The 21,193-nt window shown below is 46.0% G+C and overlaps 1 protein-coding gene across 1 annotated transcript in view; it reads right to left on the minus strand.

Annotated features, from left to right (window-relative positions):
* Positions 1–21,193, minus strand: part of LOC147114525 (desmocollin-3-like) — a 56,263-nt gene that overhangs the window by 29,233 nt on the left and 5,837 nt on the right. Inside the window, exons 2-5 of the mRNA XM_085992260.1 lie at positions 11,028–11,121; positions 8,150–8,355; positions 1,474–1,602; positions 1,214–1,369 (exon numbers count right to left, since the gene is read on the minus strand). Of these exons, the coding sequence (XP_085848386.1) occupies positions 1,214–1,369; positions 1,474–1,602; positions 8,150–8,355; positions 11,028–11,121 (585 nt within the window). The remainder of the gene's footprint in view (positions 1–1,213; positions 1,370–1,473; positions 1,603–8,149; positions 8,356–11,027; positions 11,122–21,193) is intronic.

Here is a 21,193-nt window from a genome sequence, read left to right on the forward strand (position 1 = left end):
TTTGCGTCTCCTAGTCCTTATACCATCATCTAGTGGGAACAGCCTTTCCCCGTCTAGCCTATCCAAACCCGTCATGATCTTGTACACCTCTATTAAACCACCCCTCAACCTCCTTTGCTCTAATGAAAGTAAATCCAGCTTCTCCAACCTGTCCTTGTAGCTAAGATCCCCCATCCCCAGAACCATTCTGGTAAATCTCCTCTGCACCCTCTCGAGGGCCTTCACATCCTTCCTAAAGTGTGGAGACCAGAACTGGACGCAATACTCCAGTTGTGGCCTAACCAGTGCTTTATAAAGGTTCAGTATAACTTCTCTACTTTTGTACTCAATACCTCTATTTATGAAGCCCCAAGATCCCATATGCTTTGCTAGCCACTCTCTCAATATGTCCCGCCACCTTCAGGGACCTATGCACATTAACTCCCAGGTCCCTCTGTCCCTGCACACTCTTTAAAACTGTGCCATTAAGTGTATATTGTCTCTCCCTGTGGCGTAAGTCTTGCTGCAGTTGTACAGGGCCTTGGTGAAACCACACCTTGAGTATTGTGTACAGTTTTGGTCGCCTTAGCTGAGGAAGGATGTTCTTGCCATGGAGGGAGTGCAGCGAAGATTCACCTGACTGATACCTGGGATGGCAGGAATGACTACGAGGAGTGATTGGGTCGATTGGGCTTATACTCACTAGAGTTTAGAAGAATGAGAGGGGATCTCATTGAAACTTATAAAATTCTAACAGGACTAGACAGACTAGATGCAGGAAGGATGTTCCCGATGGTGGGGGAGTCCAGAGCCAGGGGTCACAGTCTAAAGATAAGGGGTAAGCCATTTAGGACAAAGATGAGGAGGAATTTCTTCACCCAGAGAGTGGTGAACCTGTGGAATTCTCTACCACAGAAGGCAGTGGAGGCCAATTCATTAAATATATTCAAGGAGGAGTTAGATATATTTCTTAAGGCTAAAGGGATCAAGGGATATGGGGAGAAGGCAGGGACAGGGTACTGAATTTGGATGATCAGCCATGATCTCATTAAATGGCGGAGCAGGCTCGAGGGGCCGAATGGCCTACTCCTGCTCCTATCTTCTATGTTTCTATAAGTCACGCATTTGAGGATTTGCAGCTAGAACTGCAGCTTTTTTAAAAAAATCAGTAGCACATCTTCCTGGTGGAATCACTCTTTGCAACTACAGAAAAAAAGGCATTAGAGACACTTACTTTAAACTGTGGGTATACTTCACGATCCACGGCCCGCAACACATATATTTTACCAGTCTCGGATTCTATTGTGAACAAATTCAATGGAGGAAGATCCACCCCTTGACCGCCGATTTTGTAGAATAATGTATGATTCTGCTGATAATCTGATCTTATCTGCGAAAAAGTATTTTGAAGAATTTGGGGTCAACTAAAAGTTTAGCACAATTTAATTTTTTCCTCCCTTGTCCAACTGAGATTCACTCAATACTGCAACTTACAGTTTGAACATAAAGCGGGAAAGGTCCCACCGAATTCTCAGTGATGGTAAATGGAAGCGGTCTCCACCGTCTTTTCTGACGCCGCAGAATGGTCGCACGCCGGTATCGAGAAGGTCTTCCTACTATCGGCTGAAAAATATTAAGCACGCCGCAGGTAATGTGAATATGATTGCAAAATACTGCGGATACTGGAAATCCGAAATAACAGAAGACGCTGGAAAAACTCCGCAGGCCAGGCAACATCCGTGGAGAGAGAAACAGTGTCAACGTTTCGGGTCGAAACCCTTCGTCAGAACTGAGAAAAAAGGCAGGAAATGAAACAGATTAAAAGGCAGTTTGGGGGCTGGGAAATGGGGGAGGGGATGAAACAAGAGACATTAAGAGATATTCAAGGCGAGACGAGATGGTAATAGGACAGATAAAGAGACAAAGGATGGCTCTAGATGAAGTGTAAAATGCGCTGGCAGAGTGAGAGACACCTGCCATGTGGGAGAGAGAAAAAAAAGGAAAAGGCACAAACCAAAAGTGTGGATAAAAAATATGAAAGTATAATAGGGGCCGAGGTTATGCTCTGAAATTGTTGAACTCGATATCGAGTCCGGAAGGCTGTAAAGTGCCTAATCGGAAGAGGAGGTGCAGGTAATGTTAATCCTGTTCATGAGGACAGACATTTATGCGGCGTCTTTCACAACCTTAGGCATGTCCCAAAACGCTTTGCAGCCAATGGAGTGCTTTTGGAAGTGTAGTCACTGTTGTAATGTAGGAAACGCGGCAGCCAATTTGCGCACAGCAAGCTCCCACAAACAGCAACGAGGTAAGTGGCCGGATAATCTGTTATTTAAAACTGACGTTGGTTGAGGGGTATACATTGGCCAGGGCACTGGGGAGAACGCCCCTGCTCCTCTTCCTAATTGGAGGCGGCATCGGCAGCGACTTCCAAAAAAAAACAGGGAGTGACATCACAGGACAGCAGGTAGATGATTGGTTGGCGAGTATGAAGGTTTTTTTTCCCTCTCTAACCTAGGACAGTGGTTTAAACTAGGTGCGGGAAACTACAAAGTACTGTATTAAATTTATAGCTTAACTAGTTAAACTTAATATAACTATAAATAATTGTTGAATGAAGACTTTAACTAATTAAATAAAAATACAGCTAGACTAAGATATGGCAGGGCAGGTTGTGTGTCTGGACTGCAGCGAGTGGGAGTTTGTGGACAGTGAGACTGTCCCGAGCGAACACGTCTGCAGGAGATGTCTCCATCTCGAATTTCCCCGGCTCAGAGTCATTGAGTTGGAGTGCAAGTTGGAGACACTCCAACACATAAGGGAGGAGGAGGAGGAGGAGGAATTTCTGGACCGTTTTATCCAGATTGCAGTCACACCCCAGAGGAAAACACAGGTTCAGGAAGGGGAGGGTGTGACTGTTAGGGAGTCGGGTAGCGGGGATTTAGGAGAGGTTGAGAAGGAGGTTCTGCAGACACTGGTCCTGTCCAACAGGTACGATGTACTCACTACCTGTGAGGACAAGGAGAAAGACTGCAGGGAGAACAGCCACAATGCAGACCAAGGCACCGTGGCTCAGAAGGCTGTCCGGGGGGGGGGAGAAAGAGAGAAAGAGAACAGAAATGTGGTAGTGATATGGGACTCTATAATTAGGGGGATAGATAGCGTCCTCTGCAGCCAAGAACAAGAATCCTAAAAGGGTGTGTTGCCTAACCAGAGCCAGGGATATCTCATTGCAGCTGGAGAGGAACTTGAAAAGGGAGGGGGTAAATGCAGTTGTCATGGTCCATGTTGGAACAAATGACATAGGTAGGAAGAGGGAGGAGGTCCTGCTGAAAGTGTATCAAGAGTTAGGCTCTAAATTAGAAAGCAGGACCTTGAGGGTAATAATCTCTGGATTATTGCCTGAGCCATGTACAAATTGGCATAGAAACAGTCAGATCAGGAGAATTAACACGTGGCTAAAGGGATGGTGTGGGAAAGAGAGGTTCCTTTTTAATGGGACACTGGCACCAGTTCTGGGACAGGAAGGAGCTGCACCGATGGGACAGGCTCCACCTGAGCCGGGATGGACCCGTGTCCTAGCGGAAAGGGTGAACAGGGAGGTAGCAAAGGTTTTAAACTATTAAGATATGGGGGGGGGGGTGTGGAGATGGATCTACAAGAAACGTAACCACCCTAATTATAAACGAAACAGGAAAAGAGAGCATAGGAAAGACTAAAGTAAGGGAGGACATTGATGGCAAGGGAATAAATAGAGTTATAGAACAAGGCCTAGAAATTCATTAAGGCGCTGCCAGCTTTGCGGCCAGTTACCGCCTAAAGAGGGCTTCTGCGCCAAAAATGAGTTTGCGCTGATATTCAGCGCAGCGGTATTGGCGGCGGTAGCCGTTAGCGCTGCGCCGGCACCGATGACATCATCGGTGTGCGCAGCGCCCCGGTTCCGCCCCGAAACCGGCCCGATCCCCATATTTAGTAGCGGCCGCCTCCTCTGAAGCGGCCGCAAACAGCGACCAAAAAACGGGGCCGTGCTGTAGCCTTAGTGGGGCGCTTTAAAGGTGACGGTGCGGCCGGCCGCTTTTTCGGCAGCCGCCTGCCCGCACCTCCTTCCCCGGCCTCCTCTCCCCTCCCCCCCCCCCCCCGCGGCATTGCCGGCTGCTTTCTGCGAACCCGGCACTTCTCCGTGGTGCCGGGCTCATTTGCTGGCACTCTCCAGCGGCGATCTCCCCGTTGCAGGCAGCTCCCCCTTAAGAGGAGGAGGCCTGCAGTACCGCAGCCTGCCGCTCCGCAGCGGCTGGCGCAGCGGCGCCAAGAGCGCTGAAATTCAGTGTCAGCGCCCCAAGCGGAGGCGGGCACACCCTGGTATAGCGCCCGGTTCCGATTTGGGGCGCTAACACTGAATATCTGACGATCGCTAATGGCTCCCCGCCCAGCGCTAACTTTTGGGCGCGAGCGAGCTGGCCGCCCCAAAGTGAATTTCTAGGCCCTAGAGTCTAAAAAGATGGTTAAAAATAAGAGAGCAAATCCTATTAAAAATGAGTTAATCTGCCTGTACAGCAATGCACAGTGTCCATAATAAAACAGGGGCGCTGGAGGCAATTATAAGTTGCGAGGAACCAGACATAGTAGGGATTACTGAGACATGGCTGCAGAAAAATCAGGACTTGGAATTAAACATTGCAGGGTATAACATATTTAGAAAAGATAGTGAAAAAGGGGAGGTGGAGTAGCTGTACTTATTAGGAATAACATAATGGCAGTAGAAAAAAAGTGACATAGCTATCAGCAAAACAGAAATAGAATCTATATGGATAGAGAAAAAAAGATAATAAAGGATTAATCACACTAATAGGTATAGTCTACTGACCACCGAATAGTGGTAGGGAGGTGGAGGAAGAAATATGCAGACACATTAGGGAAGGGAGTAAAAAACAGAATAATCATGGGGGATTTCAACTACCCCAATATTAATTGAACAGAAGAGGTAGGTAAAGGGGATAAGGGAATGGAGTTCCTACAATGTGTACAGGACTCCTTTCGAACCCAATATGTAAAAAGCCCAACAAGGGAGGATTCGCTATTGGATCTAGTAATGCGGAATGAACCAGAGCTCACAAGAGAAGTAAAAGTAGGGGAACATCTAGGCAATAGTGACCATAATATAATATGCTTTAAAATGATAATTGAGAAGGACATAAGTATGTTGAAAACCAGGTTAATAGATTGGAGAAAAGCTGATTTTGAGGGGCTGAGAATAGAACTTGGGAAAATAAAATGGGCAACAATATTGGCAAACAACGATGTAGAACAGCAATGGGAAACATTTAAAATGGTGTTCAACAGAGTCCAGGAAAAATATATTCCACTAAAAGGAAACAAACTAAACACTAATGAGACTCCATGGATGAATAAAATCATAAGGGGACAATTGAGGGTAAGGAAAGAGGCATACATTAAGTACATGGACAGCAGGGGAGTGCATGATAAGGGAGAATACAAAGAGATAAGGAGAGAAGTCAAAAAATCAATTAGGAAGGCTAAGAGCAACTATGAAATTAAATTATCAAGGAACATAAACAAAATAGTAAAATATTTTATAGGCACATCAATAAAAAAAGGTTGGTAAGGGAATAGGGCCATTAAGGGATAGACAGGATAATACCACAAGTAAAAAATAGAGAGATGGCAGAAATATTAAATAATTATTTTGCTTCAGTATTTACCAGGGAGATAGAACAGGTGGACATGACATTGAATGATGAGATTAGTAATGAGATAAGTGCATTTAAAATAAAAAAAGAGGGGATATATTAAATAAACTAATCAAACTCAGGATAAAACCCCTGGTCCGGCTGGATTGCATCCACACATTTTAAAAGAATCTAGGGGATAGCAGAGGCATTACTACACATATTTAATAGTTCATTCGAAAAAAGTGTAGTGCCAGAGGACTGGCAGATAGCTAACATAATACCTATATTTAAGAAGGGGGAATAGAACATGTCCAGGGAATTATAGACCAGTCAGCTTAACATCGGTGGTAGAAAAAATAATGGAATCCCCACTAAAGGAGAAAATAGAAGAACATCTAGAAACGAAAAACATAGTAATGAAAAATCAGCATGGATTTCAAAAGGGAAAGACTTGCTTGACCAACTTCATTGAATTTTTTGAAGAGGTAACAGAGAGAGTAGACAAGGGTAATGCAGTAGATGTAATTTATCTAGATTTTCAAAAGGCCTTCGATAAGGTACCCCATAATAGACTGATGAACAAGGTCAGAGAATGTGGAGTCAGGGGACAAGTAGCAGAATGGATTGCTGGCTGGCTTCAGGACAGAAAGCAGAGGGTAGGAGTAAAGGGTAGCTATTCACAGTGGCAGAAGGTGGGTAGTGGTGTTCCACAAGGATCAGTGCTGGGACCACTGCTGTTCACAATTTACATTAACGATTTAGACTTTGGAATCAAAAACACAATTTCTAAATGTGCAGATGACACCAAATGGGGGGATAGTCAATACTGAGGAGGACTGCAACAAGTTACAGGAGGACATTAATAATCTTGCAGAATGGGCATATCATTGGCAAATGAAGTTCAACAGAGATAAATGTGAGGGATTACATTTTGGTAGGAAGAATATGGAGGTCACATCACTTGGAGGGTGCGAGTCTAGGTGGGGTAGAGGAACAAAGGGATCTCGGAGTACAAATACACAAATCACAAAGTTGCGACACAGGTTAGCAAGGCCATAAAAAAGCAAACCAAGCACTAGGGTTTATTTCCAGAGGGATAGAATTGAAAAGTAGGGAAGTTATTCTAAATCTGTATCAAATCTTGGTTAGACCACACAGAGTACTGCGTGCAGTTCTGGTCGCCATATTATAAAAAAGATATAGAGGCACTGGAGAGGGTGCAGAGAAGATTTTCAAGGATGATACCAGAAATGCAAGGGTATACCTCTCAGGAAAGGATGAACAGGCTGGGTCTCTTTTCTCTTGAAACAGGCGGAGGGGTGACTTAATAGAGGTCTTTAAAATTATGAAAGGTTTTGATAAAGTGGATACAGAGCTTGTGGGGAAGAGCATAACTAGAGGCCATCAATATAAGATAGTCACCAAGAAATCCAATAGGGAATTCAGAAGAAACTTCTTTACCCAGAGAGTGGTGAGAATGTGGAACTCGCTACCACAGGGAGTGGTTGAGGCGAATAGTATAGATACATTTAAGGGGAGGCTAGACAAGCATATGAGGGAGAAGGGAATAGAGGGTTACGCTGATAGGGTTAGATGAGGAAAGACGGGAGGAGGCTCGAGTGGAGCATAAACGCCGGCATGGACTGGTTGGTCCGAATGGCCTGTTTCTGTGCCGTATATCCTATGTAATCCTTCAAAATAGTGGCCATGGGATCTTTTACGTCCACCTGAGAGAGCAGACGGGACCCTTGGTTTAACGTCTCATCCAAAAGACGGCACCTCTAACAGTGCGGCGCTCTCTCAGCGCTGCCCTGGAGCATCAGCCTAGATTTTTGTGCTCGAGTCTCTGGAGTGGGACTTCAACCCACGACCTTCCGACACAGGAGGTGAAAATGCTACCCACTGAGCCACGGCGGGTTGTACATATGAAAAATATTAAACACAGAAGCATAGCAGTAAATTCCCGCGAGTGGAGACGAGAGCTCCAGTCTCCGAATACTGACTTGACATCCAGTGGGATGTGTGTGGCAGACAGGAGCAGAGTAAACTCTTCCCCAATCCCATTGCAACCCCAGCAAGCAGGAGATTGGGGCTCTGGCCTCTTGAATACAGGGCTGGTGTCTAGTGGGGTGCTCGCGTCCAATGGGAGTGGAATGGCCAATGGTCATTGCATCTGGACAGTCCTGCCGGTAAGGAATGGCCAGACTATTGAACTGTCCACATAAAAAGGGCCTGCATTATGTAAATGACCAAGAGTACGATCTACTGGATTAAAAGCAGTACAAGAAACGGGTTGTCTTCAGTTCCGGTAAGCATGGTAGAGAAAGAAGATAGCCATAAAAACATTGTTTACTGTTGAACTTGGCAACATCAAATTTCGCTAAACATTCCGAACTATTTAACCCTTCCTGAGCATAACTGGCAGAAATCAATCATTACCAGGGCTTGGGGCAGGGATTAAGAGCAGTTAAGTGGCCCACCTGTTGATTCAGTTGAATCAGCAACAGGACATTAATTGTCCACTTCTTCAACGTCACCGAGTCTTGCAGCTCAATGTCAAAGGTCCGTTGTTCAGGAATAATGTGGAGGTAACGAGTTGCATACAAAGAGCCATCGAGCTTCAGAGCAAAATCTGGATCACTGGTGCTGATTTGCAATGTGTCCTTGTGGCATTGTTCTAAATCCACTGTTGAAGAAAAAAAGGACATGTAGGGCGAATCAGTAAGAGCATGGTTATTTTTTAATTCATGTTTCATTGTATATGATGCATCTGAAGACTGCTAGAAGTTACATCCTCAAAGTGTTCTTCACTACAGCATGCAACTTAGCAAAAGAGTAACACAATGTCAAATATAAAACATGAAAGGAATAGACCAAGTATACTTTTCGTAAGAATTAGGAGCAGGAGTGGGCCATTCGGCCCTTCGAGCCTGCTCCGCCATTCAATGAGATCATGGCTGATCTTCTGCCTCAACTCCATTCACCGACCCTATCGCCATATCCCTTGATGCCCTTACTAGTCAGAAATCTATCGACTTCTGTTTTGAACATACCCAATGACTGAGCCTCCACAGCCCTCTGGGGTAGAGAATTCCAAAGATTCACCACCCTCTGAGTGAAGAAATTTCTTCTCATCTCAGTCCTGAATGGCCTACCCTTTATCTTGAGGCTGTGGGCCCTGGCTCTAGACTCCCCAGCTAAGGGAAACATTCTCCCAGCATCCATCCTATCAAGCCCTGTAATAATTTTGTATGCTTCAATGAGATCCCCTCTCATTCTTCTGAATTCAAGAGAATACAGGCCTAGTTTACTCAATCTCTCCTCATACGACAGTCCCGCCATTCCAGGAATCAATCTCGTGAACCTTCGCTGCACTCCCTCTATGGCAAGTATATCCTTCCTTAGGTAAGGAGACCAAAATTGTACACATTACTCCAGGTGTGGTCTCACCAAGGCCCTATATAATTGGAGTGAGACTTCTTTACTCCTGTACTCAAAATACAGGCTGTAAGACACCGTACACAAGGGCCCTGGTTAAAATACAGGCTTTACTTCCTGTATAACCAAGGACGATGGAACGCGCCGACGTGAGAGGCGTCGCTGGACACCCTCTCTTTTATCTTCTCTGAAGTCTTCTCCATGTGGCTTGGGGTTTGGATGTTAACTTTCTTATACCTTTCTTTAATGTGCATTTGTCACATTCCTTGTTTGAAGGCTGTCTGAGCTTCACTGTTTAGTTGATGATCGGATGAACATGTTCGAATCTCATGATCGGGTTCCATCTCCTCTGCTCTTTGTGACGGTGTCTTCCAGACAGGGAGCATTAACCCAGCGAGCGTAATTACAATAGCCGACTCAGTAAGGCCATTAACAAATCTAGCCTTAAAGACAGGGCCCTTGTGAACGGTGTCTTACAGACAGAAAGCATGAACTTAACAAGCACATTTATAACAGTCCAGGAAGCAAACTGTTGCTTCAGCGAAGATATTAGCCCTTTACAACGGCCCTTGCTGGTATGTGGATGGCAAGCGACGATCTTGGCTAACAGATGTGGGAATTGAGGGGGATGGGGAAGACTTGCATTTATATAGTGCTTTTCACGACCTCAAGGCCCCAAAGCGCTTCACAGCCAATAAAGTAAATGTGGCAACTGCTGTAATGTGGGAAACACGGCAGCCAATTTGCGCACAGCAACGTGATAATGACCAGATAATCTGTTTTAGTGATATTAAGGGAGGGGTAAATATTGGCCCCAGGACACTGGGGAGAACTCCCCTGCTCTTCTTTGAAATAGAGCCGTGGGATCATTTACGTCCACCTGAGGAGGCAGACGGGGCCTCGGTTTAACGTCTCATCTGAAAGACGGCACCTCCGACAGTGCAGCACTGCCTCAGCACTGCACTGGAGTGTCAGCCTAGACTTATGTACTCCAGTCTCTGGAGTGGGACTTCAACCCACAACCTTCCGAGTCAGAAAAAAATTCTGCCCAAGAAGAATTTTTTTCTGACTCGGAGGTGAGAGTGCTCCCCAGTGAGCCACAGTATTTTCGGGATTGAATGGTTCGTGGATTGATTGGTTCGTGGATTGATTGATGTTAAATTAACAGCGAAAAAATAACCATACTGGTTTTCTGAAATGCTTGCTATAATTTTGCACTTCAAAAAAGGCAACAGTTTAATTTCTTGTGTCTCCTTCTCGATCAGAAATCATTCTAGTTTTCTTTAGAATATGTTCAAACAATGGGGCTGAATTAAAGGGCGGACTCGTGTTTACTTAAATAAAAATCCCACCCAAAAGCAATTTCAACCCAGCCCATTTTTCTGAGTTAAATCAAATCCCGATGTGTGCGAACATGCAGATCTTTGTGCACAACAGTAAAAGCTGATCTAAGCTTCCCCTACTACAATACCTTTTTTCTGGACCTTGTTAAACAAACTGATCCTCTTTTTAGAAGTGCTCAGAAGGGACCTAGGAGTTTCACTAATCAAAACTCACTCTCGCCACCTTTCCTCCACCACTCAAGAGCTTGTATCTATACAGCGTCTTTAACGCAGTGAAACATTCCAAGGTGCTTCACAGGAGCGATTATCAAACAAAAATTGACACCGAGCCACACAAGGAGATTTTAGGATGGATGACCAAAAGCTTGGTCAATGAGGTAGGTTTTAAAGAGCGTCTTTAAAGGAGGAGAGTGGTGTAGCGAGGCGGAGAGGTTTAGGGAGGGAATTCCAGAGCTTAGGGCCCAGGCAGCTGAAGGCACGGCCACCAATGGTGGAGCGATGGAAATCAGGAGGAGGTCAGAATTAACCAAAGCAACTCCGTTGCTCAATCTCATTGCCATAGGCAGAGTTACGTTACCTTTTGAAATGACTTGATCTGCATTAATCAGATGACTCGGCACAACAACAACAATAAAGTCGTTGACGCAGGTTTCTCCGAATCTTGAGAGCATCTATAAATAAAAAATGCAATTTTAAGTCCACAGCTAAATCAAACTTAACAGTGCAAAGTAAATTTTGAAACTATGTAAATACAGGATTAGGAAGCAAAATGCAAGAAACAATGCACGAACTACCACTTTTGCATTAATTAAATATTTGGTACTAAATTCTTTTTCTAAGTGAATAAAAAGCTGCAAAATGCTGGAAATCAAATGAAAACAGAAAATTCTGGTAACAGCAGGCCTGGGCAGCATCGGTAAACAGCAAAGATTGGTTAACATTTCAGGTGTGAACCCTTCAAAGCTAGTAACTGGGGAGCAGAGGAGCCCGTCAACAGTCTGGTTTGAGTGATCTGGCCTCAGATCCACGTTCCTAAGCTCCTACCGCAACGAACTCCAAACTCAATATCACGCTTCTTCTGCCACCCTTTATCTTTTTTGGGTCAAGGAGGCTCCCCTTCCAGAGAAATCTATGGCACAGAAGGAGGTCATTCAGCCCATCGTGTCCGCGCCGGCTGAAAAAGAGCCACCCGGCCTAATCCCGCTTTCCAGCTCTTGGTCCGTAGCCCTGTAGGTTACGGCACTTCAAGGGCATATCCAAGTATTTTTTTTAAACCGAGGCCCCGTCTGCGCTCTCAGGTGGATGTAAAAGATCCCACGGCACTATTTCGAAGACGAGCAGGGGAGTTAGCCCCGGTGTCCCGGCCAATATATCTCCCTCAACCAACAGAACAAAAAAAAAATTACCTGGTCATGATCACATTGCTGTTTGTGGGAGCTTGCTGTGCGCAAATTGGCTGCCGCGTTTCCCACATTACAACAGTGACTACACTTCAAAAGTACTTAATTGGCTGAAAAGCGCTTTGAGACATCCGGTGGTCGTGAAAGGCGCTATATAAATGCAAGTCTTTCTTTAAATGCGATGAGGGTTTCTGCCTCTCCCACCTTTCAGGCAGTGAGTTCCAGACCCCCACCACCCTCTGGGTGAAAACATTTCTCCTCAACTCCCCTCTAATCCTTCCACCAATTACTTTAAATCTCTGCCCCCTGGTTATTGACCTCTCTGCTAAGGGAAATAGGTCCTTTCTATCCACTCTATCCAGACCCCTCATAATTTTACACACCTCAATTAAGTCTCACCTCAACCTGCTCTGGTCCAAATTCTTTCAAATATTCCTTCGGTCTCCAACCTTCTTGATGCTCCTCAATCCCATCCTTTCAGAGTCCAGTCAGTTGTCTCATCAAATGCTGTCGCTAGGTTATCAGCCATTGTAGTTGCTTCACTCCCGTTAATCACCCTCTTGCTCTAAACATTTAAGCGCCTAATCCCTCAATTCCAATACTTGCAAACCCATGAACAGAGTTGGCACAGCGGTCATGGCAGAAGGACCTGAACATAGCCAAGTCTAAACACCAACACTAGGATTCATCCTCTTATCTCCCTCTGGATCCATGGTAGTTTGGACTCCGAACCATTCCCCAGACCGTCAGCCCGAGATCGTGCCTCCCCCAACATCTTCCAATCTCAGTTCCTCAGCACCGTACCCCATTTAAACCTCCTTCACAAGGTACAGAAACAAGGCTATCCTGGCACACATTTGTAAGTTTGCTTCTATCCCTCCAAACTACAGGAAACTCTTTTTTTTATCCGGCACCGACGGGACCAGCGTGGTGCCAGTTGATCAAAAAGTCCGGATTACAGAGAGGTATACTTACCAAGGTACAAGAGCCCCGTACACGGCCACAGGTGCAGGAGCCCCGGTTACACGGCACTTGTGCAGGAGTCCCGGTTACACGGCACTTGTGCAGGAGTCCCGGTTACACGGCCACAGGTGCAGGAGCCCCGGTTACACGGCCACAGATCCAGGAACCCCAGTTACACGGCCACAGATCCAGGAACCCCGGTTACACGGCCACCAATATATAGTAAAACTTACCTGAACCTACTCCTGAATTTTGCCGGTTAAGAGATTTCCGGATATTTAGGTGCCGGTTAAAAGGGAGTTTCCTGTACTGCACTCCCTTCTCAAGCCCACAGATTTCCACAACCACCCAGATTATGCTGCGTCCCACACTACTTGGTGCAAAGACTCCATTTTCTTTCTCTGCCCTGATGACTACGTCTGAGCCAGAACTTCTGAAATCTCATTTTTCCTCAGCCAACTTTTCCCCCCCACTCAGCTGTGATTGACAGGGTCCTTACCTTACTGTATCTACCCCATTTCCCCATGACTACGCTCTCTCTTGCTCCTCTCATGCAAGGGTCCTCCTGGTTCCTGCTTTTCACCCACCAGACTCTGCGTCCACCAGGTCCTTTCCCGCCATCTCCACTATAATGCCTCCACATCATCCTCTCTTTGCCTTCCAGAGGGAGCACTCTCTTCAGGAAAACCTCATCCATCCTTTCCCCACTCTGACTGCCAGCCACCCTTCACAGGCACATTCCATTGCAACCATAGCTGGTGCAACACCTGGCCATTCACCTCTTCCGACATCATTGCCCAGAACTCAATCATTCCTTCTGTAGGAGATAGCAATTTACATTGACTTCTTTCCAAATGAGTTATACTGTATTCACTGCACCCAGCGTGGCCTCCGAGACACTAGGGGAGGAGACCAAATACAGCTTTGAAAACTGCTTTGATGAAAACCTCCATTCGGTCATGAAGTGTGATCTGAGGCTTACCACATTAACTCTACGCCTCCTATTCCCACTCCAGGCATCTCCACCATTGGCTTCCCACACCATTACATACCACGCTCACCGCAGGCTACAAGAACAGTATCTCATCTCCATCCCAGGTACTCTGCAGCCCTTTTCTATAAACACTTGACTTAAAAACCTTCAGATTTTAAGCCAGCTCCTCCATTTTCTTTGGAGTAGGGGATGTCGAGGTATTACAAAATATTTGCAGCACAGAAACAGGCCATTCGGCCCAATGGGTACATGCCGGTTTTATGCTCCACACGAGCCTCTTCCCACCCTACTTCATCTAAGCCCATCGCTTTATCCTTCTATCCCTTTCTCTCTCATGTACTTACCCAGCTTCCCCTTAAATACATCTATACTATTCTCACCCACTCCCTGTGGTAGCGCGTTCCAAATTCTCACCACTCTCTGGGTAAAGAGATTTCTCCTGAATTCCCTATTGGATTTAAGAGTGACCATCTTATATTTATGGTTTCTAGTTGTTGTCTCACCCGCAAGTAGAAACATCTTCTCTACGCCTACCCTATCAAACCCTTTCATAGATTCATAACGGCACAGAAGGAGGCCATTCGGCCCATCAAGTCCGTGCCGGCTCTCTGTAGAGCAATCCAGTCAGTCCCATTCCCCCGCTCTATCCCCGTAGCCCTGCAAGTTTATTTCCCTCAAGTGCCTATCCAGTCTCCCCTTGAAAACATCGAGTGTCTCCGCTTCCACCACTTCCGTCGGCAGCGAGTCCCAGGTCCTCACCACTCGCTGCGTAAAAAAGTTTTTCCTCACATCCCCCCTGTATCTCTTGCCCAAAACCTTAAATCTGTGTCCCCTAGTCCTTGTACCATCAACTAGTGGGAACAGCCTTTCCCCGTCTAGCCTATCCAAACCCGTCATAATCGTGAAGATCTCGATCAGGTCACCCCTCAGGTAGATGGGCGTTCTGTATGTGGACTCTTCGCCGAAAACAGTTATCCTCCTTTTTCTCTCATCAGACATCTGCCATGCACATCCAGAACTTTCCAATTTTCTTCCATATTCCCTGCACTACCAGTTTTTCCTTTGCATGTTCACATCTTCCCCCACCTGCATCCCCTTCACAAGATTTCATTTTTTATTTTTTTTTTTTCATTTTTTTTTAAATGGCATCATTACTTCGTGGAGATATTCTTTGCTTTTCATCTACCAGTTTTTACCCTCTTCCCTCCTCCCCCCTTCCGCCACCCCCCCCCCCACAAAAAAACTGGTTTGCTAGTATCTGGAGTTAGGTCACAGATCGGCCTTGATCTCACTGAATGGCGGGAACAGGCTCGAGGGGCTGAATGACCTCCTCCTATTCTTATGTTCAATTTAGGCTTGTGAGGAGTCAGAATTTGCAAAGCTTGATTTTTGTCTTATTTGCCACGTTTCTCCCCCCCCCCAATCTTTTGTTCAGCCACATTAAGGTGTTTTACTCATCACCAAGTTCCAGCTCTGATGAAGGGTTTATAGAAACATAGAAGATAGGAGCAGGAGTCGGCCATTCGGCCCTTCGAGCCTGCTCCGCCATTCAATAACATCATGGCTGATCCGCAACCTCAACTCCACTTTCCCGCCCGATCTCCATATCCCTCGATTCCCACAGAGTTCAAAACTCTATCGATCTCGGCCTTGAATATGTTCAACAACTGAGCAACCACAACCCTAACCCTGTGGGGTAGAGAATTCCAAAGACTCTCAACCCTCTGAGTGAAGAAATTCCTCCTCATCTCAGTCCTAAATGGCCGACCCCTTATCCTGAGACTGTGCCCCCTAGTTCTAGATGCCCCAGCCGGGGGAAACAACCTCTCAGCATCTACCCTGTCAATCCCCCTCAGAATTCTGTGCATTTCAATGAGATCACCTCTCAATTCTTCTAAACTCCAGAGAGTATAGGCCCAATCTACTCAATCTCTCCTCATAGGACAACCCTCTCATCCCAGGAATCAATCTAGTGAACCTTCGTTGCACCGCCTCCAAGGCAAGTCTATCCTTCCTCAGATACAGAGACCAAAACTGTGCACAGTACGCCAGGTGTGGTCTCACCAAAGCGACACGAGGAAAAACTTAGGATCTGCCTGATAGGGTGGTGGTGGAAACAGATTCAATAGTAGCTTTCAAAAAGGGAAATGGATAAAAATTTGAGCGGAAAAATTGCAGGGATATGGGGAAAGAGCGGGGGAGTGGGACTAACAGGATTGCTCTTCGAAAGAGCCGGCGCAGACTCGATGGGCCGAATGGCCTCCTTCTGTGCTGTGCTATTCTATGAAACAAATTTTTTTTTTAAGTATTAAAATACATATAATCATACACAAATGTATGTGGGAGCACACACACCGTACATGGATGCAACATTTCTATCAGCCTTGGGTCACTGCTGCAGTTGGACTTTGTGAAATAGGAGCAGGGGAGGGCAAAGACTGTTCGTGAAAATGCCTTTAAAAAAGCACAGAAAGAGCGATCGAGATCGGGGATGGCCAATAATCAACAGTGCGGGGAAAACCTGTCTGGGTACGATGAGGGGAGATAATTACTACTGCTTATTAATCTTACTTTGACTGGGAGGGTGATGTGAAGTCATCAGTATCCACGCGGCTAACGGACCAACGCTTCGGTTAAATGTAAATTTATTGCATATGGCGCATGTGGGGGAGAAAAGACGTTAACCCTGAAATAAACCACATCGTCAATATTCGACGCAGTGTGAAATTTAACGCAAAAAAAAGTGAACGGTGATTCAATCACAACATGTCTGAACGGTAGTTTCAAGGTTTTGCCAGTTCAACTCAAGGTCTGAAAATTTGGTTTATGTTCTGCATAGATTTAGTTAAGTTGTTAAATGAAGTCCTCAACCTAAATGTTACAATTTGTGATTGTGAAAGCACAAGAGGTAGTACCAAGAACATAAGAAATAGGAGCAGGAGTCGGCCATTCGTCCCCTCGATCCATTCAATAAGATCACGGCTGATCTGATCTTGGTCTCAACTCCACTTCCCTGCCCGCTCCCCATAACCCTCGACTCCCCTGTTTTTCAAAAATCTGTCTATCTCTGTCTTGAATGTATTCAATGATTCCACCTCCACAACTCTCTGGGGTAGAGAATTCCAAAGATTCACGACCCTCCAAGAGAAGAAATTCTTCCTCACCTCCGTTTTAAATGGGCGGCCCCTTATCCCGAGACTATGCCCCCTCGTTCTAGATTCCCCCACGAAGGGAAACATCCTCTCAGCATCTACCCTGTCAATCCCCCCTCAGAATCTTTGTTTCTATAAGATCATCTCTCATTCTTCTAAACTCCAATGAGTAAAGGCCCAACCTGCTCAACCTTTCCTCATAAGACAACCCCTTCATCTCAGGAATTAACCGAGTCAATCGTCTCTGAACGGCCTCCAATGTAAGTATATCCCTCCTTAAATAAGGAGGCCAAAACTGTACGCAGTACTCCAGGTGTGGTCTCACCAACGCCCTGTACAGTTGTAGCAAGACTTTCTTACTTTTATACTCCATCCCCCTCGCAATAAAAGGTATTGTTCCGCTGAATGCGCCATAGAAGCACAATTTAGGAATAATTAATTTCTTTTTTAGTTCAGTGATAAAGCAGGAATATATTTGTTTTAATAAATTTGAATAAGGATATCCTGGTACATTCAAACAGATTCCAAAATCCTTGTACTAATCTATTGTTCAAGCAACCAATCTTTAATTTTATATTAATTGTGGCCTTCAAACCAATTTGTGGCCTATTAATAATAATAATTCAACTTTATTGTCATTGCACAAGTACATGAACAACGAAATGTGATCTTGCAAGCTCCCATGAGTCCAGTACAAATAACATTAACATTAAACGTAAATAGCACCGTCCTGGGAGAAGCAAAGCCGCTGCGTCTGTGCGCGCCGCCATTCCATTTCCACCGTTCCTCCTGTCCGACAATCTTCAGCCCAATGCCCGGGCCTGCTCACCAGCCGCCCCTCCCGGGGCTCCTTCCGTGACCTTCTCACCAACCGCCCCTCTTCGGGGCTCCTTCCGTGACCTTCTGCACCTGGTCTTCCCTGATGGTCACCCCTCCAGGTACTAACCAGGCCTGGCTCTGCTTAGCTTCCAAGCCTTGCCCAGTGACTCTGTCCATAGCCCCAGGAACCCAGGTCCCCTCATAACCCTGAAACGTCAGATTCAAGATTACAAAGTGACCAACCTCAAATGAATTCAGTCAAAACGTTTTCATAATCTTAATTATGTTTAATCAGAATCTACCATCTTAATATAAACTTCAAACTGTTTCACCTGTAGGAGAGAGAAACAAGCTCATGGTCACCACTAAATGTGAAGGGATAAAGAGAGAAGAATTTGGAAAGTGTGCAATTTTCAATTTGCCGTCTCTACGTTCTTATGTTACTGCTGCCCGGGATCAATACAACAGAGAAAAATGTACAGCACAATGTTAAGCTTTTAATAATACTAGTTTGGTCTAGTCAATAAAATGGAGAATATTTATTTTCATTGTTGAATACGATGATACAGAAGAAAGAAAAGAACTTGCATTTCTATAGCACCTTTCACGGCCTCAGGACGTCCCAAAGCGCTTTACAGCCAATGAAGTACTTTTGAAGTGTAGTCACTGTTGTAATGCAGGAAATGCGGCAGCCAATTTGTTCACAGCAAGCTCCCACAAACAGCAATGTGATAATGACCAGATAATCTGTTTTAGTGATGCTGATGGCGGGATAAATATTGTCCCAGGACACCAGGGATAACGCCCCTGTTCTTCTAAATAGTAGCCAAGGGATCTTTTCCATCCACCCAAGTGTAGACAGGGCCTCGGTTTAACGTCTCATCCAAAAGACGGCACCTCCCTCAGCACTGCATTGGAGTGTCAGCCTAGATTTTTGTGCTCAAGACTCTGGAGTGGGACTTGAACCTTCCGACTCAGAGTGACGCAAACCTTCTGACTCAGAGACGAGGGTGCTACCCAGTGAGCCACGGCTGACACGTGCCAGCTCTTGGTCCGTACAGGTCACGACACCTCAAGCGCACATCCAAGCACTTTTTAAATGCAATGAGGGTTTCTGCCTATACCACCTTTCAGGTAGTGCGTTCCAGACCCCCACCACCCTCTGGGTGAAAAAAGTTCTCCTCAAATCCTTCCCCCAATTATTTTAAGTCTATGCCCCCTGGTTATTGACCCTTCTGCTAAAGGAAATAGGTCCTTCCTATCCACTCTCTCGGCCCCTCATAATTTTATACACTTCAAATTAAGTCTCCCCTCAGCCTCCACTGTTCCAAAGAAAACAACCCCAGCCTATCCAATCTTTCCTCATAGCTAGAATTCCCCAGCCCAGGCAACATCCTCGTAAAGGCTTGATGGGCGGAATGGCCTTTTTATGCTCCCCTCAACTCCTTCTACCAATTACTTTAAATCTATGGTTTGGAATAGAAAAGTGAGGAAGTGATGCGGAACACCTCCGTTCAGTCCGTAAGGGTGACCCCGAGCTTCCGGCGGCCTGTCACTTTAATTCACCGCCCCATTCCCACTCTGACCTCACCGTCCTCGGCCTCTTGCATTGTTCCACGGAAGCTCACCGTAAACTCGAGGAACAGCACCTCATCTTCCGATTAGGCACTTTACAGCCTTCCGGACTCGATATCGAGTTCAACAATTTCAGATCATAACCTCAGCCCCTATTACATTTTTACTTATATTTTTTATCCACACCTTTGTTTTGGCCGTTCTCCCCCCCCCACCACCACACCAACCCAACCCTCCCCCATTCTTTTTTTTTCTCTCTCCCACATGGCAGCTGTCTCCCATTCTGCCAGCACATTTCACACCTAATCTAGAGCCGTCTGTTGTCTCCACTAGTCCTATCACCATCTCGTCTCATTTTGAATACCTCTTAATGTCTCTTCTCTTTTGTTCTCTCCCAGCCTGGCCTCTTAATCTATTTCATTTCCTGTGCTTCTTTAGTCTTGACAAAGGGTTCACCCGAAACGTTGACTCTATTTTCTCTCCACGGATGTTGCTTGGCCTGCTGAGTTTTTCCAGCATTATCTGCTGTTAACCCGAAGTTCTAGACTCTCCAGCCTGGGGAAACAACCTTGTAGTGTATGTACCTTTAAGGGGAGAACTACTTTTTACAGCTCCTGTATACTGTAGTACCGGCAGTGACCACACCTGTATATAAACCCTGAGTAGGGATCTGTACTTTAGTTTTAGAGTAACCTGCATCCAGTAAACACCTGTTGATTGTTCCTCTGCAGTCTCTGTCGATTTATTGAAGAACACCATACATCAACATTCACGGATTCAACAGTGGCGACGAGTCGATTTGAACCTAGCTGCAACTCTGTAGAAGAAGGCCGATTCCACCAGTGTGGGCGTTGACCATCCGGAGAGGACTTGAACATCGCAGAGGAGGCTGTGGAGAGCTGGGCTTGGTTCCCCAGTCGAGGCGATCCAGCGCAGCGGGCTGGCCGCAGGTACGGCGCAGACCCTTCCCGGACAGCAGCGGCTGGAGCCGACTGACGGCACAGAAAAAGGCCGAGCAGCGTCGACGGGGTAAGTGAGAGGGTAAAGCGCACAGGGCGCAGCTGGGGTTGAAGACCGAGCGGCGTCAACGAGAAAAGGGAAAACGCGCAGAGCGCGGCCGGGGTTTCAAGGGCTGAGCAGCGTCCGCGGGGGAAGAAAGAAGCGCGGAAGACGCCATTTTGAGCCAGCGGAGAAGAAGGGAGAGCGCGGGAGACACCATTTTTAGCCAGTCTAACCACACCCAGGGATGCAGAAGAGTGGCAGTGTCACAGCGTTCGACAATGAAGTCGAAGATTGGGCAACATATATAGAACGTGTAGAAGTGCCAGATGCCAGGAAAGCACTGGTATTGTTGAATTCCATGGGTGCAAAAACGTATGGCTTACTGCGAAACCTAATAACCCCAGAGAAGCCAGTGGAAAAGGATTTTGAAAGCATAGTGGCAATCCTACAGGACCACTTAAACCCCACACCGCTGCTGATAGCAGAAAGATTTAAGTTTCACAAAAGGAACCAGCATAAAGACGAAAGTAATGCTGAGTATTTAACGGAACTGCGCAAACTATCAAAACACTGACAGTTTGGGACGGGACTAGCAGATACTATAAGGGACAAGTTTGTGTGTGGGCTTCAAAGTGAAGGAACCCAGAAACGGCTTCTATCAGAAAAGGATCTTACGCTGGACAAGGCTTTCAGCATGGCAGTATCACATGAAGCAGCCGCATGGGGCGCTGCAGAGATACAACGGAGATCGCAAGAATATGGTACAAATGAAATGTCATATGGAGCAGTGAAGTGTTATCGCTGCGGCAGAACAACACACGACCATAAGGATTGTTGG

The sequence above is a fragment of the Somniosus microcephalus genome, chromosome 7, assembly GCF_052327205.1.
Source record: "Somniosus microcephalus isolate GS21.2 chromosome 7, FLI_Smic_1.0, whole genome shotgun sequence".
NCBI classification, from domain to species: domain Eukaryota; kingdom Metazoa; phylum Chordata; class Chondrichthyes; order Squaliformes; family Somniosidae; genus Somniosus; species Somniosus microcephalus.